Here is a 26,729-nt window from a genome sequence, read left to right on the forward strand (position 1 = left end):
AGCCAGCAGTCTCTTCTCTTTGTGTTAGTGATTATTTGCAAACCGAAAGACTGCTCACTGTCATAATTATATGCTTTTGTCCTTCATTTTTATTACCAATTTGATGATTCTAGGGGAAAATTAATAGAATAACCCCCAATTTCCTAATAGTTGTTAACTTAGAATAGCCCCACCTTGCCCAAAATATCTTTTTTTATTAAAAGGTAGAAAAATCATCTCCCTATTTTTTACTTTGGCACATAGAATGAAAAACCACTCATAACATTCTATGTGTGCATATTTTCCATTCTATAAAGGTGAGTGTTTCTAATATATTTTCACCTGGAATTTTCTTTATTAGAACATTAAAATTTTAAAGCAGTGTGGCAGGAATGAAGCTGGAATTCTGTACCCAATAAATCCATTAAATTTGAGTGCCAGCTCTGAGATACATATATTTCTGTTAATGGCTTATTTTTTGCCAGTTGGGTAGAAGATATCCCCTAAAGTGTCTAGCCAGACTACTTACATCCATAAAATTCCTTAGGAGAGCAGGGAACAAGTATGAGCATCCCCTTTGGAGAAAGAGCCAGCCATCCCTGCCAATTACTCCCTGATTGTGACCCACAGGGCATCCACCCCAGCTTAGTTAAAGCAGCAAGGGATGGTAAGGGAGAGACATGGTGACACATGCCAGGCAAATCACAATGCTCCTACCACCTTGATCACTACATACTCTCAGATCCAGATGGAGGTAGCCCAGAACCCTGAGCCTAAGTCTTGGGAATAGACACTTATACTTCACCCACTCAGAGCATTCTCACCCTACTTCCTTTCAACACCCTGCTCCAAGGCAAGCCACTGAAGCCATTATGTGGGGAATTAACTCTTATAGAGATACATCTTGGCAAATACTTAAGGTACTTAGCCTGGGCCTCCGGAGCAGCCAGAGATATTGAAGACCCCAAAAAGAAAATCACCACCACACTGCCCAATGGTTCAGCATTAGAAATGCATATGGTTTTATCAGTGTCAATAACTTTTTAAAGATACATTACTATTTTCCTCACCCACCCACACTAAGTACCAAAGGACTTATCCCATTTTTGGTTTCAGTCTCCTATAGAGGTTGTCTCTCATGGTCCTGCCCCCAACCAGTAAAATATGAGAGCCAGAACCGTCTTTCATTTCTCTTTGTATTCACTTTATTTAACACAATGTTTTGCTCAAAATAAGTACTTAGGAAAGGCCTTCTGATTCATTCATTTATTCCATATAAATTCCCTCCAGCTTTTTGAACTCTTTATCAAACACAGAGAGTTCATTGAAAATGTATCAGCTGTGTTCATAAAATGAATCAATAGAGTAAACAGCATTAATAGTTACTGGTAACTTTTTGGAGTTCTCTACAGTCCAGATATTAGTTAGCATTACTACTCTCACCATAGTTATATTGTGGGAGTAGAGAGGGTGAATGGCATAGTATATTGAGTTTTGAAAGAAGAAAAATGAGCCAAAAATAGGACTTGGGGAAACTATCTACCTTTTAGAGTCAGTAAAAAAAAGTAATGAATTCAATTCAATTTAAGAAGAATTTATTAAGTACCTATTGTTTGCCAGGAACCAGAGATAAAAAAGAAACCACAACAGTCCCTGCCCTTGAAAATTAAGAGATCTGAGTACCAATGTTTACTAACTATGTGACCCTGAACAAGTCATTTGTCCTCTATCACCTTTAATATCTTTAATTTGTAAAAAAGAGAAGGAAGTAATTATAGCCCTTACCTTCCAGGGTCACTGTGAGGATCAAATCAAATAATATAGTGATAAAGCATTTTGAAAACCTTAAAGCTTTGTATAAACATCAGTTACTATTATTACTGTCCCTTACCACTCCTCGGCCAAGGAAGGTCCCTAGCCCGATGAAAAAGGAGGAGGGTTGGGCGTGGGGCTAGCAACCCCACCCTGTAAAAACTACATCTGCTAAAGAAACTGCAACCTAAAGTAGGGGCAGCTGGGTTAGCTCAGTGGATTGAGAGCCAGGCCTAGAGACGAAAGGTCCTAGGTTCAAGTCCGGGCTCAGACACTTCCCAGCTGGGTGCCCCTGAGCGACTGTGTGACCCATTGCCTACTGGTTGTGGCCCTATGCTCCTAGAATGGAGTCCCAGGATAAAAAAAAAAAAAACTATTATTATTGTTGTTGTGATGGATAATCACTAATTTTTTTCATAAACTCATTTATCTTTTTATATTACTTGAAGATAGCAATCCATTCCTTTTCTCAACCCAGATAGATGGGTTTTGAGCATTAGCCAAAAAATGGAATCCTGGAATCTTCTTGTACAATATAAGATAGTTTAAGCTTCATTAGAGGGAAAAAAATCACTGTATAAATTATAGCTTTTTAAAATTAAATTATTAGGATAGTGATAGCTTCTATGGGCATTATTAAAGTAAATAAAATCACTGTTATGATATGTCTTGTTTAAAAAAAGTATGCATTATAAATGATGATTGAATGGAACAATAATCTAGATTATGGTTTATTGTGGATATAGAGATAAAAACTCATATTCCTACTTCTCTATCATCTAAAGCATCTTCCTCTGTATAGCTTCTACACTAAGAAACCACATATCTTAGCACATTTCACCTTGGGGGAGGCATTGTATATAGCTAAAAATAGCTGCAAGTCAGCTGAGAGAAGATACCACAATAGGAATGCCAATTTGTGGTCACAGAACTGAAGACATACTTCCCATTCTTTCACTGCACTTAGAATATATCTGAGGTGTAAATTCTGCTGTAGTTTTTTGATATTTAACTATATGCAGGTTATCACCTTTCACCAACCAAAACCCTCCCAAAAATCAATAATGCTATTACCTTTCCATTGTATCATATTTTATAGATTTCAAAACATCTTCACTTAGATTTCATTGTTTCTCATAACAGGCCTGTAAAGTAGGAAAGACAGTATTTTTTTGTCACAAAAGAAAAAAAATTAAGGCCTAGAAGACATATAAATGACTTAGCAAATATTATATAGTTGGTAATTGTAGAGAGCTAGAATTTGAACTCGAGTTTTCTATTATTCCTGAGATCTTTCTACAAGATGAGAGACTTTAATTCTGAAAATATTTGTCATTATGTATAAATTATTCTAAGTTATTATTGGAGTGATTTTTAAATAGCTTCATTCAAACTCTTCAGTACCAGTATAGCAAGTGTTTGTTTTTTTTTTAATATTTCAATTCCTTAAAAAACTGGAGGAATTCCATGTGAACTGGAATGATCTCTAGGAATTGATGCAAAGTGAAAGAAGCAGAACCAGGAGAACAATATGCACAGAGGCTGATACACTGTGGTGCAATCAAACATAATGGACTTCTCTACTAGCAGCAATGCAAGAATCTAGAGCAAGGCTGAGGGACTTATGAGAAAGAAAACTAGCCCCATTCAGAGGAAGAACTGTGGGAGGAGAAACACAGAGGAAAAACAACTGCTTGAACACATGGGCTGATGGGGATATTATTGGGGATGAAGACACTAAATAACTCTAGCCCAACTATCAATAATATGGAATTAGGGCTTAATCAATGATACATGTAAAACCCAGTGGAATTGTGCGTCGGAAGGGGGGTTAAGCGGGTTGGGGGAGAGGGAAAGAACATGAAACAGGTAAATATGGAAAAATATTCAAAATAAAAATAAAAAATGAAGTCTAGACAATCAACAAAAAAAAGTGAACATAGGAATGAGTTGTTTATATTGGGATGAGGTTAAAAAATGATAGAGGAGAAAAAGGATACCCTTGCAGAAAGGGGAAGAGAGAACAGGTAAAATTATTTTAAATAATAGAGACATGCAAGGAAGAGATTTTATAATGGAGGTGAAAATGGTGAATGGATCAAGAGGCCAATGTTTGACCTTCACTCCCATTTAAACTGGTTCAAAAAACAAAAAAAACACATTTTTTTTGTTTTATATATATGTATGTGTTTGTATATATATATAATCTGGTGGTAATAAAAATCTATCAGGGGAAGGAGATAAGAGAAATAGAATGAAATTGTCCTTCAGTGGTTATAAAATTTTACATGTCCTTTGAAATAGCAATATCCCCAAAAAATCAAAGAACAGAAAAAGAATCTATTTGTACAAAAATATTTATAGAAGCTCTTTTTTTGTGGTGGCAGAGAATTGAAAATTGAGGAGATACCTATCAATTGGGGGATAATTGATTAAATTGTGGTATATATTTATGATAAAATACTATTGTGTATAAGAAATGATGAGCAGGAAATTTTACATGTAATTGGCATATATTTTAAAAAGAAAATTATATTTTTGAAAAGAAAAAATATTTCAATTCCTATTTTTTTGCTAAAAGAATCTTTGAGTTTCTTTGAAAATCAAATGCCAATGTCAACAGCGTCAGACTTGGTATTTGTGGTTTAGTGAATATTACATGGTATTTGTAGTCTGTACTTTAATAGCCAAAACTATTAATAAATTTGAACACTTTCAGAATTTGAATAAGATATGCTAAAGTATTAGGCGAGGAGGAAGATTGAATAGTCCTGTCTCCAAACCCAGTTTTTCTTAACTTTGTGTAAACTGTAGACATCAGTATATTTTATGAGGAAAAACAATGACACCAAAAATATGGCTAACATGACTTTCTAAGACTTAGGAAGTATGAGAAACCATAAACTTAGCTACCAATTATGCAAAGTAAGCCAAGCATTCAAATTATAAATTGAAATCTGTTCTAATTCATAAGTAGGATAAAAGGAAAGAAAATAAGTTCAATTACTAGAGCAAGGTAGCATCCCAGTCAATGACAGAAAGAGAATGAGTCAGATAATCATTTCTCCATCATGGCTGAATATTTGTCAGATCAAGAAATTCCCAATGGTCACTACAGGCTGAGTAAAATCTGTCTAATTCCAAAAAGAAATGTAGATTGATGGAGTCATAGTAAGTGAAATACTCATTAATACTCAGTAGTCTGGCTACAGTATTTTAAAACTGGGTTCTTGAGTTATAGAGGAAAACAGTAAGATTAGATTTGTTCTATTTCAAATCATGAAAATGGGAAATAGTTAATTTTTCTATAATCTTTACATCAAATAATCTTCTAAGGTCCCTTTCAGCATTAACATTTTGTGGTTCAATTTCCTATGCACCAAAAGCCATGTCCCTTAAACTGTTTGGGACAAGAGAGCTCAATTTTACCTGCTATTGCCTTTCAGAATAGGGAATGTGTAAAATTGTTTTATGATCTAAGAGTACTTGGGACTTGCTCCCCAGGCTAAAAATTCAAATTCCACTGCAAACATTCTTTCCCTACTATTTTACATTTTAATTGCCAAAATGGTTTTACCATTTGGATTCTATTAAACAGACATTTCTCTTGTCACCAACTATGTGCAGAATATCTAATCAGTACTAGGGAGATGCACAGTATAGGTAATACATGCTCCCTATTCTCATAAATTGTACTGTCTATCAAAGAGAATAAGACACAAAGAGATATCCATAATATTATATAAGTGATACATTGGAGAAATATTACTACATGAGATCCAAGGTGGAAGTGGTGAGGTTATTTCTGATTGGAGAGATCATTTAAAGTTCTAGGAAATCAGGGATGGCTCTGAACTTCAAAGGTCAGATAAGATATCATGGGTTGGAAGAAGGAAGAGAAAGAAAAGAATTGTGGGAGACAGAATGTACCAGACATGGGGATAGGAGGCATTGAAGTGAGAAAGCCTATAGCCTCCTCAAGAGACAGTTCCTTTAGCTGAAGTGTACAGAATATAAAATGAAATAAGTTGGGATGGCTATGGTAGTAGAATATTAGGCAAAGGAGTTTGAACTTTGCCTAGAAGGCAAGATAGATCCAGGAGAGATTCTTATTTGACTCTTTATTCATAAGGGTGATTTGTAGCAGCATAAAATATGAAATAATGGTTAAAGACATCTTAGGAGGCCACTGAAATAGGACTGGCAGATGGTATTTGGAACCTATGTTTGAGTGGCAGGAATACAGATTCAATAGATATTACAGAGGCAGAAATTTAAAGCTGATTGTGCAGGAGAGGTAAACAAAAAGTGAAAGGTTGCACTGAGGTTTCTAAGATGAGAATGAGGGTAAATGCCACTGACAAAAACTGTAAATTCAGAAACTAAAGAAGGTTTAGGAGTAAAGATCACAAGTCTGGTATTAAACACACTGAATCTGATGTGTAAACTCTTGATGAATACCTCTTAAGGCAGTGGGTGATAGAGGTCTGGTGCTTAGAAGAGAAGTTAGGGCTTTCTATTTAGATTTGTAAATAATTTCTGTAAGAAATTATCATTGAAGCTATAGAATTGAATGAAATTGCTAAGAGAGAATGCATTGAGAAGAAAAATGACCCAAGAACAGAAGTTGGGGAACTGTCTACCTTTTAGGGTCAGTAAAAAGACAAGGAGACAATAAATTCAGTTCAATTTCACAAGTATTTATTAATTACCTACTATTTGCTGGGCATCAGAGATAAAAAGACAAAATTTACAACAGTCTCTGTCTTCTGGAATTTACATTCTACTGGAATTTTTTTTAAAATAAGATACCCTAATATTTCTGAAACCAAGGAAGGAGAGAAAAGGGATAATTTGGTCAACATTTGTCTAGTAGTACGGTAAATCATATTTAAAATATTTACTAGGAAAAAACCTAATATTTTATTTTTCAATTATGTGAATCAGAATGTTCCATTGTTAACCTAATGTGGCAGTGCTTTCTGAAGTTAGTTCTGCAGCCATTTTAATTTGACATTTTGAAGGTTGCTTACATGCATAAGGATTTTCTTTCATTATTTAAACTTCTGTTTATAATGCAGAGCAAATTGGCCAGGAGATGTTGGAAAACCTCAATCATGACAGAGAGAAGATACAGCGTGCTCGGGAAAGGGTGAGTTGAGTGTATTATATGTAGCCTTTTTGCAAATTCAGTAATGCATGACCTAGTATACAGAAGTCTCAAGAAAAATGGCATTCCAATAATTGGCCACATGATTCTGAGCAGAGATGAGTATTTGAGGAAAGAATAAAGAATTAAGGATTTCTTCTTTAGTTCTTTACCTTGGAACACCCCAAGTGAATACATTAACATAGCACTTTATTTAGTTTGAAAAAGCAGAACTTTGAGGGAGATTCTAGGAGTGTTTTATATCTATCTATTCACTGTATCTAAAAATATAAAATTAAACAAAGAACTGATAAAATGTTTAATCTTATTTTCCTTTTATTCCCACTTATGTTTTGGGAATTTGCACATTTACAAATTGAAAAATGACTACCAGATGTATATTAAGCTTTATTTGTCAGCCTGAGACATTTTTGTCTAGTTCAAGTTCATGTATTCCATCTTTTAATGTGTTCCATGTATTCCATCTTTCAGTGCTCTTGGGATTTTCTATCAAATGCGTTCTCTAAACCAAAGATTTTTAAGAGTTCATTTAGGTGTCATTGTGAGTGTTTGATTGGGTTTTTTAGTTGGTAGTTTCTTAGTATTGTTACATCTTTTGTATGATTTGTTTTCTCAATGTAAAAGAAAGTTATTGATTATAAACTCACTTTAAAACAATGCAGTTGTATGAAACCTTGTTTTTAATATATACTTATTTCCTTAGCTTCGAGAAACAGATGCTAACTTGGGGAAAAGTTCTCGGATCTTAACAGGAATGTTGCGAAGGTAAGAACAAGGTAGGGATCAGCCTCTTTTTTATTCCATGTTTTTATCAAATTTCAATTTGGCATTTTACAGGTATATACATTACTAGTCTTGCTATCCTGTGTCATGACTCTTTTGAAATGAGAGCATGTAGATATTCACTCTTGTTTGGATACACGGAGTAAATCAGATTAGAGAAAAGATTTTCAGGGGGCATAGCAGGGTAGGACTTACCTCCAACTATAGGGAAAAAATGTGAAGGTTAGACATAAAGTATTTCTTTACAGCCTGAGGTAGGTTCCATTGCAGGAATAACCTGATTTCATTGCCTATTTATATAGAGACTATGGCTTTGACATCATCAGGGACATAACCAAGTCCTATATTGACATGTGTACTTTTTTTAATTTAGAGAAAGTCTACGAAAATATTCACCTGAATGTATGTATATGTGCAATTATCTGTGTACATACATATATGTACATAGGTGTACATATGCATACACATAAACATATGTATATATGTGTGTGGTATGATTTTTTAAACTGTAGCTCTTCAGATTTGAATTTACAAAGCCTAGGAAATGCTTTTCAGAACTTTATATGTTTCTTACTTGTATTTGATGGAAACTATGTACTGTAAAAGTGGGGAAATGAATAAAAGATATTTTTCTGCATCTAAAAATGATGTTTTGTTTTTACCTAGAATATTCATATCAGTCTTAAAAGTTAATCAGTTATTTCCTTGAAAATATTTGGCAAGGAATCCCTTCTCTTTCAAAATCCACTAAGAAAGATATCTTCAACATATCTACATTAACTCAGTTCTTATTTTCTCTCCAGTTGGAGTAGGGGTGGGAAGTACTTACTTAGGAATTGTACCTGGATAAGCAAAATTAATAGGGGCTTTAAATAAAACCACCTAAAGAGTCGGTCCTCTAAAAGCAGCGCTTTTGAAATGTCCAAAGTCCTCACTGATCACATATTCATTTAAAATAATTTGTCAAAACTGGTTTAGCTATGTTATTCATTTATCACTAGCATGACTATAACAACAAATCAAACTGAATAATTTTTGGCTTTAAGACTGATGTTCTCCCTCTATAAGCCTAATCAAAATCATTTCCTCTGTTCCCTGTATATTCTGCCAGCAAATGTTGACCTGACTCCATACTGAGTCTCCATTTCACAGCTTTTTCACAATCTCAACTCTGAACTGTACCCTACCAAATTCTCTGATTAAGAGTAATATGTAAATAACACAAGCTAAATTCAAAATCCACAGAGAAAGGAAGTGGCAATTGAAAGAGATGCTTCAGTGCCCATAGACAATAATAATAAAAATACCAACCCTCCATTGCTCCCCCAGCAAGGCCCCTGCGATATGAGCTGTAACGAATATTCTGCATATGTCTCCATTTTGTCAAATCTCATTAAAGGGGCCTCCTGCTTTATGTCAATTGAGCTGTCCAGAAATCATTCATCATTTTAGTGTAAAAAAATCATGCAGTTATTTAAATAATATCATATTAATGTTAAAGTTCAGCTGTCATTTAATGGTATGGCTTAATCAGACATAGCATTTAGGAAAAACAGTTTTTCCAGGCTTTCAGGTTGGCAGTTTCAAATAAGGATTTATGGGCTTCTAAACCAATGTGTTTTTTCCCTGTTTATGCTTGATGCACCTCACCCTTTTTTGCAGGACACGATAAACCATTATTTGCAAGGAAATAAATGATCTCCCCATATTGTGTTTGAATACATTTGCAAGTGATTTGGAGAGGGTGAAACCACAAACAAATATTGTAACCTTTGCCTGAGCTTGCTCCTGGGGAAACACATTTAAGTATTACTGTTTCGGAAACCTAAAGAAGAAAATCACTGGTGAAATACGCTTGAGGTTCTCTTTGCACACAAATACAGTCAATCACTGAGTCATGCCTTTTGAGATATCTTTGAGGAATGAGCATTAAAAAAAATCTCTCTGAATCATCGTGCTGGATTTGAACAGAGGAAGTTCTGGTTTCCAACTATGTAGTTTTTCATCCTATACATTGTATCATAAGCTAAGGTATAGCACTTGGTCTAATACTGAGTCCACCAGGTCTATTGAATCCATGCAGTTGTCTGGATGACCAGGTCTTTGGAGGAGACCAAGTATACTATGTTATTCTTGGCCTTTCTTTTCTTTTTTTAAATTATTATTATTACTGTCCTCTACATGATACAAATTTTCTGTAGGGCACAAGAAAGCAAAACCATTCCAAGACTCACTTTCTGGTTCCTTTGTGGAAATGTAGGTTCAAATTCCACTCCTTTGGAAGTCAAGATAGTTTTATTCATTGATCTATATCCCCAGTGCCTATCACAGTGTCTAACACATAGTAGGCATTTGATAAATGCTTATTGATTAATTGATTCTGACAGTCATATATTTGTAGAAAAGTATCAGAGTGTTTTAAGTGAATTGTTTGGTTTCATTTAGCTAGTCAGATGTAGTCTTTCTGACCCCAAGACCAACACTCTTTCAAGGACACCATCCTCCCTCTCTAATCACAGATCCTTAATGTATTGTATGGCATGTCTTTTAAACCTTTTAGAGCCTCACTTTCCTCATCTATAAAAAGATCGTAATACCTGTCCTTTCTATATCATAGAGTAATTATGTGCAATAATCTCTGAGTTTTATAAATTGTAGGATTTTTTCAGATGTAAAATGTTTGTATTTTTATTGGTAGTTTTATGTTGTTTATATATGATATAGGCCTTATGAATTCATCTGTGTTATTCAGAATTAGATTTTAAAATAAAGTACTCCTAAATATACTAAACATTTTATCACTGGGAAATTCAGTTATTTGGATGTTAATTGATAAGAAAGAAGATTATTTCTTTTTTTTTTAATTAGACTACCTTCATATATTAAATCAGCAAACTCTAACTTGGACAATCCATTTATTTTGGTCACGTTTTAACAATAGAAATGATTAGATTGTATCTATGAAAATCTATTATGAAGACAATTAAAGGAATGATTCAGATGATCCAGTCCAGCTGGGTATCTGTCCATGTTGCCATCTGCAAGTTGACCTAAACTGAGAGAAAAAATAAAGATTAAGCTTACTTAAACTTATAGAGTCCATTAGTCAAACAATATCATAAACCCATACCATGGGTTACATGCTTTTTAAAATTTACCATTAACCTTTAATGAATATGAAAATTCTTTTGGTTGTCATCCCAGAATTCTTCAGGCAACTATTTAAGAAACAACCATATATGCTACTATTCAGATGAATTCCTGCAAATAATTTAAAAGGGGACAACAATGAGCATTTATTGAGCACTTACTTGCCAGGCACTTTGCCCAAAAAAGGATGCCATAAATGAGTAGAAACATAGTGCAAGTCAATAGCAAGTCAAAGGCTTTGGAAAACAAATTCAAGATGATGACCAGTTTCATTTCATGAAATGAGAAAATTATTAAATGGGCTGAAATTAAAAAGAAAAGTAGTGAAAAAAGAAAGGTTCGATACTTTTAAAAGACTAAACATCTCTCTAGCTGCTAAAAGAAAACAAAGGAGGAAATAGGTCTGTTGAAGGTTATAATGGGAAAACTTTACATGAAAATAAATATGTAGCTTTTTTTTTACAAAATAAGTTTTCTTCCTCTTTGACATAAAATGGAGAGCTGCCTAGGGACAAAACTGTTCATTTCCTGGCTGGGTAGACAGAGTTTTAAATATAGTATTCAAATAATAATGAAAATGGTCATGAAACAAATGACTATTCATGTTCTATGGATATCATGTCTCAAAAAATGGATTTCCACAGACAGTCATGGAAATTGATTACTGTAATTCAAGTGACACTTGTGTGGCTTATGGGCCCAAACATTGCTCTTCTTTAAAATAAATATTTTTCTATGGAAATAGCTCTTGATTATCATATGGCTGGGGAGCCCCACATTATACACATTAGTGCTTAGCAACCATTGAAAACATAAAAAAATTTTTTTCCCAAGATTTTTGATGCGGAAAAAAAAGCAAAGGAATTGTGATTATTTTTATCCTTTCTCAAAATTAGCTACTTTAGTTTTAAAAGATTACATTTTTTCAGGGTAATAATGATTTAGATCCAAAGCAATTTGCCAAACCCATCATCATAAATTTGGAAGGAAATAGTATATGATCATGTTAGTTGATATGCTGTATGTGCAGGCAAAGGACTTTGGAAGGAAATCATGTGGATAATAAGCCAAAAAAAAAGTGCATTCGTAGTAAGATGATCTCAGCATTAAATCATTTCTTATTTTCCCCACACAAACTTTACCTGTCCAACCATTTCTGCAAATTGAAAAAGATCAGAAAAAGATTTCATTTAAATGTGTGGGTTTTGCTTATCCTTCTAGATAATGGCATGCAGCAACTTGGTTAGTTAAGACTGTTGTAAGTAATGCATTGGATACATGCATTTGACATAACTTGTGCAATCTAAATTCCTCTAATGTTCTATAATGCATATGTTTTTCTTGGACTTACTTTCTGAAACATTTGGGAGACATTGTTAGCTATCATTGTAATCATATTTTCCTTGTTTTGGAAAGTCAAGTCTATAGCTATGTTAAAGAGATGGGTAAAACATCTGGATCCCTAAAATATACTTTAATAGAGATTCCTCAGGTTAAATATTCATTAATAAAAATTCCAACCAGAAAACATACAAGCTATAAAGATTTTAAAAATAAAGTGGGGGGCGGTGAATTATGTTGAAGAAAATATGTGCCTGTTACTAAAGAAAAAAAAATAATCACTCTTCTGTTGTCCTTTTCTTACCATTTCACTTAAGAAACATTTTGTTACATTTTTAATTGCTCTTATGCTGTCTGAGAATTCAACAGCAAAGAGTTTCCAAGTCTTCTAAGAGAAATGTCCTTGAAAATTCCATTACTATCTCTACATGCTGAAAACCATAGATTGTCTCACAGAATCTTATCTTTATATTTTTCCCTTTGTGTATCATATTATTTTTCCTAGTTCCATGTTTATTAGTTGAATATGGATTCTGACATATCCCTAGCCCAAGGAGTTCTCTTATGTCTACATTAAATTTAGTATTAATATGTCGAACCTCTAGGAACAGAGTACTGCTCTTAAGATTTCCTAAGGTTTTGCTAAGAAGCCAAAAACTGGTCCAGGTTGGAAATACAGCAAGCTAAACCTCCCATGCTTAACACAGTAGCATTGTGCTCATGAGTAGCCCAAGCAAGATAAGACCAAAGTTCATCTGTCAGAGCTCAGGAAATCCAAGTCCATATAGAAGGTAAATAAAAATGATGCTCCAGAAGCAGAAGGCATGGTGTAGAAAAGGTATGGAGGCTTTGGGGCCCAGCAAAATAAAGGAGAGCAGGGCCTGAGTCCAGTTCCTGCCTCTGATATATACTAGCCTTGCAATCACAAGCAAATTACATTTTCTGACCCTCCCCAGGCAATTTTCTAAAACTATGAATTACAGAGATTAGCAGTGCTAATCTGCATTAGTAGCAAGAGCTCCTCTGCTAAGAATTCCTAACACTCAGGAAATTACAAGTTCAAACCAGAAAAAAAATTGTTTTTAAATCCTCTGTTTAGCTTCAGTACCTAAAGTGTTTACATGATATTCTCTCTCTCTCTCTCTCTCTCTCTCTCTCTCTCTCTCTCTCTCTCTCTCTCTCTCTCTCTCTCTCTCTCCCCTTTCCTTCTCTCTTAGAATCAATACTGTGTATTGGTTCTAAGGCAGAAGANCTGTCAGAGCTCAGGAAATCCAAGTCCATATAGAAGGTAAATAAAAATGATGCTCCAGAAGCAGAAGGCATGGTGTAGAAAAGGTATGGAGGCTTTGGGGCCCAGCAAAATAAAGGAGAGCAGGGCCTGAGTCCAGTTCCTGCCTCTGATATATACTAGCCTTGCAATCACAAGCAAATTACATTTTCTGACCCTCCCCAGGCAATTTTCTAAAACTATGAATTACAGAGATTAGCAGTGCTAATCTGCATTAGTAGCAAGAGCTCCTCTGCTAAGAATTCCTAACACTCAGGAAATTACAAGTTCAAACCAGAAAAAAAATTGTTTTTAAATCCTCTGTTTAGCTTCAGTACCTAAAGTGTTTACATGATATTCTCTCTCTCTCTCTCTCTCTCTCTCTCTCTCTCTCTCTCTCTCTCTCTCTCTCTCTCTCTCTCTCTCTCTCTCCCCTTTCCTTCTCTCTTAGAATCAATACTGTGTATTGGTTCTAAGGCAGAAGAGTGGTAAGAACTAGGCAATGGGGGTTAAGTGATTTGCCCAAGGTCACAGGGCTGGGAAGTGTCTGAGGCCATCTTTGAACCTAGGACCTCCCATCTGTAGGCCTGGCTCTCAATCCACTGAGCCACCCAGCTGCCCCCATGATTCTCTTTCTAAAGAATGACAATATCTTAATAATTTTATGACCTTTGTCAATCATTCAGGCAATCCCACAAATGCTTATTAAACACCTATCATGTACTGGACATTCAGCTAAGTCCCAGTGTCACAAAAAAAAAAAAGAATAAAAGTATCAATTCTCAAGGAGCTTAAATTTTATCAAAATGTTCCTCTTTGAGCACAGGAGGATCATATCTTAGAACAATACTAAAGTCCTACTGATTTTATATAAGTAATGCATTATTGTTGCTGCAGTGCAATTAACCAAGCAGCTCAATGTTAGTATTCTCAAATCTTCTTTCTCTTTAGAGAATTTCTCTAGATCAGCAGTTTTTAAAGTATGGTCTGGAGATACTGGGAATCCCTAAGATCTTTTCAGGATACTGTGAAGTCAAAATCTGTTTTTATAATAATACTAAGGCATTTTCATTTCTAATATGGTAAATACCAGCAGATATAACTCACATAAACAAAAGCTCTTTGGGGCTTCAATAATTTTTTTTAAAGGAAAGAGGGCCCAAGACCAGAAATTTTGAGAACTGAAGGTTGTTGTTCTGGGTAATCTTTAAAGTCTTTTTCTACTTTCACAGTCTGATTCAAACACTATAATTTTTTAGCTTCATCTCCAATCTCTCCCTCACTCCCTACATCTAATAGAAAATGATTTCCAAAATCTTGTAATAACTACTTCTGCCATATTTCTCAAATCCATTGTTTCCTTTTTCATTCCTACTGCCATCCTCTTTACTTAAGGATTTCATTATCTTATATCTTGACCAAAGTCTAGTAGTGTCAGACCTAAGACCTAAAATTGGGTTTTCCCACACCAATTTCAGTACTTCTTTTGTATCATGATTTGAAGTAGTTCTTTAAATTTTGTACATATTGTTTTGCCTAAAATAATGTAAGCTCCTTGAGGACAGGGACTTTTTTCTTCTTTATATCTGTGTCCCCAGCACCTGGCACATATAGTAAATGTTTCTTGTTGTTGAATGAATTTATGTCAGAAAATATAGAATATATACCATTGAGAGAAAAATAGTTTCATTGGAGATTCCATAGGCTCCCATAATTTCAAAGGGTTCCTGTTAGGATAATCTGTTATATGCTTAATCCTAAATCATTCTCAGTTTCTGACAAAATAATTACACCAACACATCAGGAACTTGTGCAGGAATTCTATACATCAACACATTGAAAACCATCTATAATTATTATCAAAGATAGTTGCCTTATGGATCAGAGGGAATTAATGACTTGTCCATGATCACTCAACTATTAAGTCAGAGGTGAATTTTGAATTTAGAGCTTCCTGACTCCCAAGTCTAGAAAGCTACCCTCTACAATATTCTGACTTTTGAATTTTGATTATTCAAAATAAAATAATTTCCAAGCTATTAAAATTTTCTAATTTAATAATCACATAGAAGCCTCGTGCTTTTATGCATTAAATTATTACCTTTAACAAGACAAAATAAAAACAAGTAACTTATTGGTAAGTTATTTCTGCTCCACTTTAATTGATCACTGTTGAAAAATATCATTATAATTTTCTTTGATATTAGATGCAGTTCAGCTTAATTTTTTACTTTTCTCCCTTTTAGGTTTCTTCTCTTTTTTTCCCCTCTCTATAACCAATATCATTCTTCAATAAAGGCAGGAATATGAATGGTGTATTTTCCCTTTACCATCAATATAGCCTTTGAATATAGTCTTGAGCTATTAACTGGAAGCAAAGGGGCCCAGGGTGCCTTGCTTGTAAACAAGCAATGGAGCCTTTGGCCCCCCTTGTAAATGGCTATTTATTAACATATACCATCACCAAACAACATTTTACAGTTCCAGGCCACAGCACTATTAGCCCACTGTCTGCCCCATTGTTGGTGGTTAGAGGCCTTCAGCCATCTGTTTCAGTTAATGATATAATCAGTAAACAATATCTGTACTTTCTAAATTGGGTTGTCAGGCCTGCCCAACTCACAAATCATTCCCTCTTTCCCCTACCACCACCATCACCATATTTTCTATTTGAAGGCTTACACTGTAAATTAGCGTATTCACCCATCAGCCTAGGCTCAGTTTTAAAAGACTTGCTGTGTTATAAGATGGTACAAAGCAAGCTCAGTAACAGCTCCTGCACGATGCAGGTGGTCGAGCTAGTTGCTCCCCAGATCAAAAGTCAAACAACTGTGAATCTTCCTTTGAAAGTGCAATGACGGACACAAGGAAAGGCTTATCTCCACCACCAAGAAAGAGTCACAGATAGACATCACAGACGTATGAGGACAAAAGGGGGTTTCATCATGTTAACTACATAAGAACTCTACTGCGGGCTTCTCAGAAGGCATCTCTTGGATATATAGTCCATTTTTTCTGGCAAATTAAAATGCTGTCCTACATATTATGCAACAGCCCAACATTATAATTTATGCTTAGGCATATCCCTTAGAGCAACTATAGAATTAAAAACCTTTAGGACAGGAAATGGCCTTTTTTTAAGGTGGTATTTTATTTTTTAGCGGCAATGAAGAAAACACTTCTATTTATACCCAAGTAGGGGTTTTGTGGGAAAATAAACAAGTAAGGGGCTAGAAATTGTAATTTTCCAGAAAGGTTTTCTAGAGATAGCCCTAGTTAACAAAACAATTTAGGCACATATATTGGAAGTTTATTATCTAGTCCTTGAAGAAGGCTTAGATTTAACTGATATATGTAATATCTATATAATTCAGTTATTCCCTTGCTAAAAATGCTTCTTGATGTACACCTACTCATTGCCAGTGTATTATCAACAAAATGGCAAAGAAAAGAAGAAATATGGAGATAAAATCTTATTGTGGAAAATATTGAATCTGAGGGTAATTTTTTTAAAAAAAAATCTTGACAATCAAAGCCCAGAAATAAAATTAAATGAAACTTTAAAATAAGAAAGTAGTATCTTCAAATAGGAAAACAAAATAGAACATTATCTGAAATCATGACTCTAACCATTTATTCACCAATAGCTAACTACTCTAAGCATAGGATTAAATAGTTCTCCCAGAAGAAATTTAAATTAATTGTAACTACATTAAAGAATGCTCCAAAACCGTAATAAGAGAAATACAAATAAATATAGCAGTGTAGTTTTTACCTTATACCCTGCAAATTGTCAAAAATGACAAAACATTAGCAATTGTCAACTTTGAAGTGGTTGTGGAATCAGAAGCCTAATAATACATTGTTGGTGGACCTGTCCATTTTGGAAAGCAGTTTGGAATTATACAAATACAGTGACTTAACATGTCCATACACTTTGAACCAATAACTCCATTATTAGGCTTATACCACAAGGAAGTCAGCAATAAAAAGAAAGTCCATGTATACCAAAATATTTACAGCAGCATTTTTTGGGATACTAAAGAACTGGAAACAAAGTAGATGCGCATTAATTGGGGAATTACTAAGCAATTATGATACATGAATGTAATGGAATATTTTTGTGCTATAAGAAATAATGTTTGTGATGAGAAGCCTAGAAAGATCCCTATGAACTGATGTAGAATGAAAACAGTCAAAAAAGAAAAACCAATATACATAGTAACTATACCAATGTAAAAGGAAAGGAAAATGATACACTAAAAAGTCAAGAATGAATGTAGCATATTTAGAAAGATCAAACTAAGAAATAAATCTTTGTAGAAGTGGGAAGTCCACAGTGTTACACATTGCATGTATTTTTTATTTTTTCAGTGAATCAATTAGTTGTACTATTTTGGTTTTACTCTCTGAAAATACAATGTTTTTATATCATATGGCTCTCTAGGAAGAGTTGGGAGAAGGATACTTGGTATAGTAATGATGATGTAAGAAACAGTACCTCAAGAAGAATTTATTTTAAATAGATTTACACTCACCCAAATATAATAATATTCCTTTCCAAAATAAAAACAAGGACTATGATTTCTAAAATAGTGTTTTAAGATTCTTACCTCCTATTAGTCCACTTTTCCACTCACCCTCCAATCACAATGAACATTGCAGATAACCATTTTTTTTTGCCTGACTTCTGTTAACCTGTTTTTAAAAAAATTTCACAAATCATCTAAAGTAATGGATCAGACTCCCCAAGTGTATTCAGTTAGGCATGAAAAAATTGCATTAACTGTTTCAAACCATTAAAATACTGGTTGGCATTTCCCCCAGTTCATCTCTGGAATTGTCTAGTCTTTTCCAATATGCTGTCATCAAAAGCTACAGTTTATTCCTATTATTTGAAGCTCAACAAGCTCCATTATAATTGTGTCAGTGCTATAGATGAGAACTTCCATTAGAACTGGGGATTTTCCACAAAAAGTACAGTTACCCAATCATCATAGCTCACATTTATTATTAAATATTTATTGAGTATCTACTCTACTTAAGGTGCTGAGGTGAAAAGTATAAACCCTCCCCTCAGGGAACTTACATTCTAGTTGGAAAGATAAAATATAAATATCTAAATAATAATAAAGAAGCATATGCTACTCTCTTTGAATGATGAGTGATGACAACAGTGAGTGTTGGGCTTTTGTTTTCATTTTTATAGTTTGTTTTATTGACTTGTTTTGTTTTTACATAATGCTTAGAGATCACACCCTCTTTTTGGAGAATTCCCTTATACCAAAATAAAAATTTTAACTAAAATTAATATTATGATGACCTCATCTGAATCTTTAATGAACAGAAATCTATTTTCTCTTGTATTTCTCTTGTTCCTCTCCATTGTGGGGAGGGGAAGATTTTTTTAAAAATTAAATTTCTTCTAACAAATATGCATAGTCATATAAAACAAATTCCCCCAATATACACAAAGATATATATTTGTGTGTGTGTATATGTGGATATATATATCTATATATATCTATATATATATATATATGTCTCATTTTACACCCTAAATCCATCACCTATTTGTTTCATTATTAGTCCTCTGTAATCATGAGTAATCATTGTATTGATCATAGTTCTTACAGGTTTCAAAGTTCTTTATTTTTACAGTGTTGCTTTTGTATATACTATTCTCTGGGTTCTACTCATTTCATTCATTAGTTCATCGAAGTCTTTCTATGTCTTTTAAAAATTTATTACCTCATTTCTTTTAAGTATTCTTATCATATTCATATGCCATAGTTTATGTAGCCTTTCTTCAACTGAAGGACATCCTGTTAGTTTCCAGTATTTTGCCATGACAAAAAAGAAATTTTAAATGGGGAAAAGACACTTTATATACAAAAATATTTCACCAATGATTGGTGTGAGAAAGAAGTTCAGAGAATAGTATAGGATAAGGAAGGTTTTTTTCCTAGAGGAGATGGAACTTGAACTCAACATTTAGTTAAGCCTGTGACTTAAGTTCCAACAATTTTTAACTAACATAAAGTAAAAGTTATTTTCCATTTCTTTATAGCTTTCAAATCATGCTTCTCAGAAAGCAGAGTGGTATCAGATTCATCTCCCTGAGCCTGACTATTCTCTGGGGAGATTAGGAAAGAAAATAACCTTTCAGGAAAGAACTATATAGACTAAAGTCAACTTATTGAATTATACTCAAATAATGAGTAGAGTATCATTATATATCATTCCTTCTTTTTTTTAAGAAAAGCATATATGGAGGACTCTTGAGAGATGAAGTTAAAATTTAAATCAAGGACAACTATATAACATAGTAGACAGAGCACAGGAACTATAGGAAGGGGGACCTGGGTTCAAATATAGCCTCCAACAGTTCCTAGCTATGTGACCTTAAGCTAGTAACTTAACCTTGATTGCCTAACCCTTGCTGTACTGACAGTAAGATAGAAGGCAAGGATTTTTTAAAATTCAGTCAAACCAAAAATAATATGTTAAGTCAAAAATAGTTTTCATAGTGAAGAATAAAATAAAGAAAAGCCTCTAATTTTAAGAAAAATGCTAAGAATTTTCTTAACTAGGTTTATATTGCATGTCTATAAAAGTCTGAACCTTTATTTTTGTATTGCATGGGAGTTGCTTATATCCTTAATTGAAATCCACAATTGCATTTTCTATTGTACACATGTCAAAAAGACGCAGATTGACATTCACATCCTTTTATTGCCACAAAATATTCAATTAATAAGTATAGCATTTTTAAAATATTGAAATTTTCCTTATCATCTAAAGAATTATTTCTCATCACATAAACTCCTTCCAGATAGAAATTTAGTTAGCAGAAAACTTGCCTAACCAATAAAGCAAAGCCTTCGTTTTCTATTCTGTATGCATGATCTGAAGCTATAGCCTTTTAGGTCTTTTAATCTGTTTGTTCAAGGCCAAGCTATTTGTATGGATAATTTTTTTAGCTTCTATATAGAGAAAAAAGAACATTTTATTTATTCACTGGGTTTTTTTATGTGGCTTCAAATTGCATAGATATTTTCAAGCTCATGGATGTGGAGGAGATAAAAGGTCTCTTATTTTATAAGCCTTTATTGTAGGTTTTTTCAAATATACCGTTTTCTCGCGGCTAGAATTTTTTTAAATAAAACATTACTTCACTATTATAATTGGAGCTTGATGTGGGCACCTTTTTCTTTTCCTCTATTAGATGTTAAACTGTGTGTGTTTAAGATCATTTCTGTAACATGTTACCTTCTGGATTTTAATGATTTTCTTGCTGTGGAAATAGTTCTACCAGTCTTCACTTTTAATGTTATGCAACTGCTTCTTTAGTTTGACTTAGAGAGAAAAATATATTAAGGAAGTATCTTGATGAACAAAATTGGCATTTCAGAGGTCAAAAGGTGTATCTTACTTTGTAAACTCTGAATCTAAAGATTAATGAAAATAATTCATATCTTCCTCATCGAGAACTTGTACTGAGCAGGTCAAAACTTGAGGAGGAGAGACTAATTTGAATTCTAGTGCAACTGGCCTCCAACCAGCTTCTACTTGAGCATTAGCTACTGTTAGTTTTGTGAAGAAACAGGGCCATTGAACAGCTTTCCCTGGCTGGAGCATTCCCAAGCCATCACGGTCTTCAGACAGGTGGGGAATAAATATTGTAAAATGATGGTACATCTGAGGAGCAAGCTTGAGATCCTCAGGACCCAATTTGGACTAGCTTCAATTGGAGCAAACAGGTGTTCCTGGGAGGAACTGTCTTCAGATTGCTTGGGGAAGTCCCATTCTTTCACATACATGAAAAGTTACCCATTTCTCTCTGCCCTCAGAAATGTTACAATGAACTTTAGTGTTTTCCTTTAAAATGGAAAAAAAAGAGCAATCAGAAATAAGACATTGAGTTAGGATGAGACCATCTTGCCCTGGAGTGTGCCTCTAAATGGAGTTTATTGAAGATAAATACTCACACATTTTTTATCATTGGCATTTTGGTGAAAGCTAGATGAATTGATCCCACTCTCACCTCCCCTCGCCCCCGACCCCAGTCCTTCCAACACTCCCCCTCCAACCTGCTAGATGGAATACTCACTTGCTACTTACTTGTAATTGTCTAAAAACTGAAATCAGGTCTGGCTCTCCTTTGGGTTGTTGCAGCGAGGAGGTGGACCCAGATGTCCTTGCTTTAGGATTAAAAGGAAAAAATTCATCTTTCTGATGTCACCAAAAGGAAATAAATACCTACTGTGAGCTGGTTATCTTTCTGACTGGTTTACTGTGTAAATAAGGGGCCAGAAGAACTGTATCTGTAGCTCAACCCTTGAGCCTCTGTACCTGGGTGGTCTTGTTTTAACTGTTACTATTTAATTATTGATGATTTACTGAAGCGCAACATGGAAGCCTTAGGGAAAAATGAAATCCCACATGCCAGTATCCTTAGATGCATCTTCTTTGAGGTTTAAGTGTCCCTCTAAGTGGTATAGTGAAATAAAATTGAGGAGGTCATTCTGAATACCCCATGGGAAAGTCAGCCACCAGATCTATACTTGTTGATGGATTGGGCTGATGTATCTGTAAGGCAGAGCATATTCACCTACAGTTTGTAGCATGTCATATCTGTTACAAATTTTTACACTTGTATATAAAGCATTTCTAATTTTTCCTATGCTCCTTATTCCCTGTTTCTCTCTATTGTACCTTGTATGATAAGAAGAGAACCTGGATTCAATATGCCTAAATTCAAGTACCACCATTTAACCTTCATAGGTCACCCATTTTTCTCATTTCTAAGAGGAAAATAATACACTGGCCAACTCATGGGGCCATTATGATATGATAAATAAGATGATGTGCGTATTTAGGCCATTATAACCATAATGTATTATAGAAGTGTGAGATTATTTTTGTTTGGAAAAAACTAATCTATTTCTATCAGTGGAAATTATTGTTAATTAAAATTTTATTCACTCTCATCCCCAAATGTATATTCCTCTGTGAAGATTCAGATCAGGAACAGTATGATGAGATGTCAGGAAACCTATCATTCTTCCCCATCTCTAAATATCTGTGTTATTAATCTTATTAAATTTGAGCTTCACCATAGAATGCTGGAACCATTGGTTACAGCAGAGAGAAATTTTGAATTCTGTGAATAAGTTCACTTACCTTGGCAGTGTACTTTCCATAGATGTCCACATAGATGATGAGGTTGATGCATGCATTGCCAGAGCTAGCTCAGTGCTTGAAAGGCTCCAATTGTGTGGGAGAGAAGAGGTGTTTGACTGCCTACCAAACTAAAGGTCTACAGAACCATTGTGCTGAAATCATTGCTGTATGCCTTTGAAACCTGGATGGCATATCAGAGCCATGCCAGAAAATTCAATTATTTCCATTTGAATTGTCTTAGGAAGATTGTTTAGCAAGATAAGGTACTTGACACCAAGGACAAGGTCCTGTCTGGATCTGAACTGCTAAGCATTCAAACTCTACTGCAGAGAGCACAACTCTGTTGGGCTGGCTATATTATTCAAATGCCAAATGTATTTTTTTATAACAGTCCATTTTATGAAGAAGCCATATACAAGGCAAGTGCTCACAAAGAAGTCAGAAGAAATGATATAAGGCCATTCTAAAGGTCTCTGAAGAACTTTGGTATCTGAGACAAGGGAGATACTGGCACAGGACATTTCAGTAGTTCAAAAAACATGAAATGTACAGATTTAGAGACACTCCATCCCAAATGACCATGCAGTCTATTTATATTGTTGGTCTGATCAGCCACAATGGGACACAGTATTCATTGACCCAGACATAGTGATGTCATTTTGATCCTCTTCAAGTACAAAGGGCAACCACCAACTATCATGGAACATATAAAAACCCACAAGGAAGCCAATGTCAAAACAAAGAAGGTGATTAGAAATGCTTCTATATAATTAGTTGAAAAAAAATCACAAGTCTAATCTAACCTTTTTCTTTAAAGATAAGGAAAATGATAACCATAAATACTGTGACATGTACCTGGTATTAGTACCCAACTCCCAACTTAGAATTTATCCAACATACTTGTCATATTCTTTGCATTTAAACAGACCAAGAAAATCTAACCCACTTAGCAGTACCAGACCTTAAACTGTACTATAAAGCAGTGGTCATCAAAACAATATGGTACTGGCTAAAAGACAGAAGGGAGGATTAATGGAATAAACTTGGGGTAAATGCCCTCAGCAAGATAGTATATGATAAATCCAAAGATCCTGGTTTTTGGGACAAGAACCCACTGTTTGACAAAAACTACTGGGAAAATTGAACAACTGTATGGGAGAGATTAGGTCTAGATCAACTTTTCACACGCTATGCTGAGATAAATTCAGAATGTGTAAATGACTTAAATATAAAGAAGGAAACTATAAATAAATTAGATGAACATAGAATAGTATACCTATCAGATCTATGGGAAAGGAAAGAATTTAAGACCAAGCAAGAAATAGAGAACATTACAAAATGTAAAATGAATGATCTATTATATCAAAGTGAAAAGGTTTTATACAAACAAAACCAATGCAACCAAAATTAGAAGGGAGGCAACAAATTGGGTAAAAATCTTTATAACAAAAACCTCTGACAAAGGTCTAATTTCTCAAATTTATAAGGAACTAAATTAGTTGTACAAAAAAACCAAGCCATTCCCCAATTGATAAATGGGCAAGGGACATGAATAGGCATTTTTCAAATAAAGAAATAAAAACTATCAATAAGCACATGAAAAATATTCTAAATCTCTTATAATTAGAGAAATGCAAATCAAAACAACTCTGATGTACCACCTCACACTTAGCAGATTGACTAACATGACAGCAAAGAAAAGTAATAAATGTTAGAGGGGATGTGGCAAAATTGGGACACTAATGCATTGCTGTTGGAGTTGTGAATTGATCCAATTCTGGAAGGCAATTTGGAATTATGACAAAAGGCTTTAAATTACTGCCTGCCCTTTGATCCAGCCATACCACTGCTGGGTTTGTACCACAAAGTGATAATAAGGAAAAATAAATGCACAAAAATATTCATAACTATACTTTTTTTGGTAGCAAAAAATTGGAAAATGAGGCGGTGTCCATCAATTGCAGAATGGCTGAACAAATTATGGTAACTGTTGGTGATGGACTACTACTGTGCTAAGAGGAATAATGAATTGGAGGAATTCCACAAAAACTGGAATGACCTCCAGGAACTGATGCAGAGCAAAAGGAACAGAACCAGGAGAACATTGTACACAGAGACTGACACACTGTGGCACAATCAAATGTAATGGATTTCTCTACTAGCAGAAATGCAATGATATAGGACAGTTCTGAGGAACTAATGAGAAAGAACGCTATCCACATCCAGATAAAGAACTACGGGAGTGGAAACACAGAAGACATTTCCTTGATCACATAGTTCAATGGGGATATGACTGGGGATGTAAACTCTAAATGATTACTCTATTGCAAAAATTATTAATATGGAAATAGCTCTTGATCAATGATACTTGTAAAACCCAGTTGAATTGTGTGTTGGCTGTGGTGGGGGTGGAAAGGAGGGAAAGAACATGAATCATATAACCATGGAAAAATATTCTAAATTAATTAAATTTAAAATTTTTTTAAATAAAGTTATAATGATAACCTGAAAATTTCCAAAAAAAAGAAAAGAAAAAAAAAGTCTAACGCAAAGGAACGAATCCCCATAATTTGAGTCCCAGCCCCAATCATTTTTAGGGATAATTATGCTCATAAAAATCACCAGTGACCTCTTAATTGCCAAATTCAGTAGCTTCTTTTCAGTCCTCATATTTCCTGGCCCTTTCACCAATATGCCATTTTATATTACTCTCTTCTTCTTGACTTGACTTCCCTGTCTTTGTTCTTTCTTGGTTCACATCCTACCTGTCTGCTTGCTCTTCACTGGTTTTTCCTCCTCTGATTCTTTTAGGTGTGAACATCTGCTTAGACTTCTACTTAAATCTTTCCCTTTTCTAATTCTATACTCTTATAATTGTCCACCTAAAGCACTTATCTTCAGTTATCATTTCTATCTACAAATGATACTGAATTCCATATCTCAGCCCTGTCCTTTTCTCTGCATGTAGTTTTATATTTCAGTTACCTGCTGAATCTCTACTTGCATGCACTTCACCACAGTTGCAACTCATCCAAAACTGAGCTCCATCTTTACCATAAAAACTCTATCTCCTAAAATACAGCATCAATTCCTGTTGAAAACACTGAAAAGTATAGGAATAGAAGGACCTTTCCTAAAAATAATAAACAGTATATACCTAAAACCATCAACCAGCATCATATGCAATGGGGATAAATTAGAAGCCTTCCCAATAAGATCAGGAGTGAAACAAGGATGCCCATTATCACCTCTATTATTCAACATAGTACTAGAAACACTAGGAGTAGCAATTAGAGAAGAAAAAGAAATTGCCTATCAAAATAGGCAATGAGGAGACTAAGCTATCACTCTTTGCAGATGATATGATGGTCTACTTAAAAAATCCTAGAGAATCAACTAAGAAGCTTGTAGAAATAGTCAACAACTTTAGCAAAGTTGCAGGATACAAAATAAATGCACATAAATCATCAGCATTTCTATATATTTCCAACACATCAGAGCAGCTAGAGGTAGAAAGAGAAACACCATTTAAAATCACCCTAGACAATATAAAATACTTGGGAATCTATCTACCAAAACAAACACAGCAATATACGAAAACAACTACAAAACACTTTCGAAACAAATAAAACTGGATCTAAACAATTGGAAAGCCATTGATTGCTCATGGGTAGGATGAGTTAACATAATAAAAATGACCATTCTACCCAAATTAATTTACCTATTTAGCGCCATACCTATCAAACTACAAAAAAACTTCTTTACTGAATTAGAAAAAACTATAACAAATTTCATTTGGAATAGCAAAAGATCAAGGATATCAAGGGAAATAATGAAAAAAAATGTGAAGGAAGGGGGCCTAGCAGTACCAGATATTAAACTATACTATAAAGCAGCAGTCATCAAAACAATGTGCTACTGGCTAAGAGACAGAAGGGAGGATCAGTGGAATAGACTTGGGGTAAATGACATCAGCAAGACAGTGTATGATAAACCCAAAGAGCCCAACTTTTGGGACATGAATCCACTATTTGACAAAAA

At 34.3% G+C, this 26,729-nt stretch overlaps 1 protein-coding gene across 3 annotated transcripts in view; it reads left to right on the top strand.

Moving 5' to 3' along the window:
* The window catches only part of VTI1A (vesicle transport through interaction with t-SNAREs 1A), a 437,247-nt gene that overhangs the window by 259,365 nt on the left and 151,153 nt on the right, over positions 1-26,729 (top strand). For all 3 annotated transcript variants that reach the window (XM_044665578.1, XM_044665577.1, XM_044665576.1), the window contains 2 exons: positions 6,873-6,943; positions 7,665-7,726. In XM_044665578.1, the coding sequence (XP_044521513.1) occupies positions 6,873-6,943; positions 7,665-7,726 (133 nt within the window). The remainder of the gene's footprint in view (positions 1-6,872; positions 6,944-7,664; positions 7,727-26,729) is intronic.

The sequence above is a fragment of the Gracilinanus agilis genome, chromosome 2 (assembly GCF_016433145.1).
Source record: "Gracilinanus agilis isolate LMUSP501 chromosome 2, AgileGrace, whole genome shotgun sequence".
NCBI lineage: Eukaryota > Metazoa > Chordata > Mammalia > Didelphimorphia > Didelphidae > Gracilinanus > Gracilinanus agilis.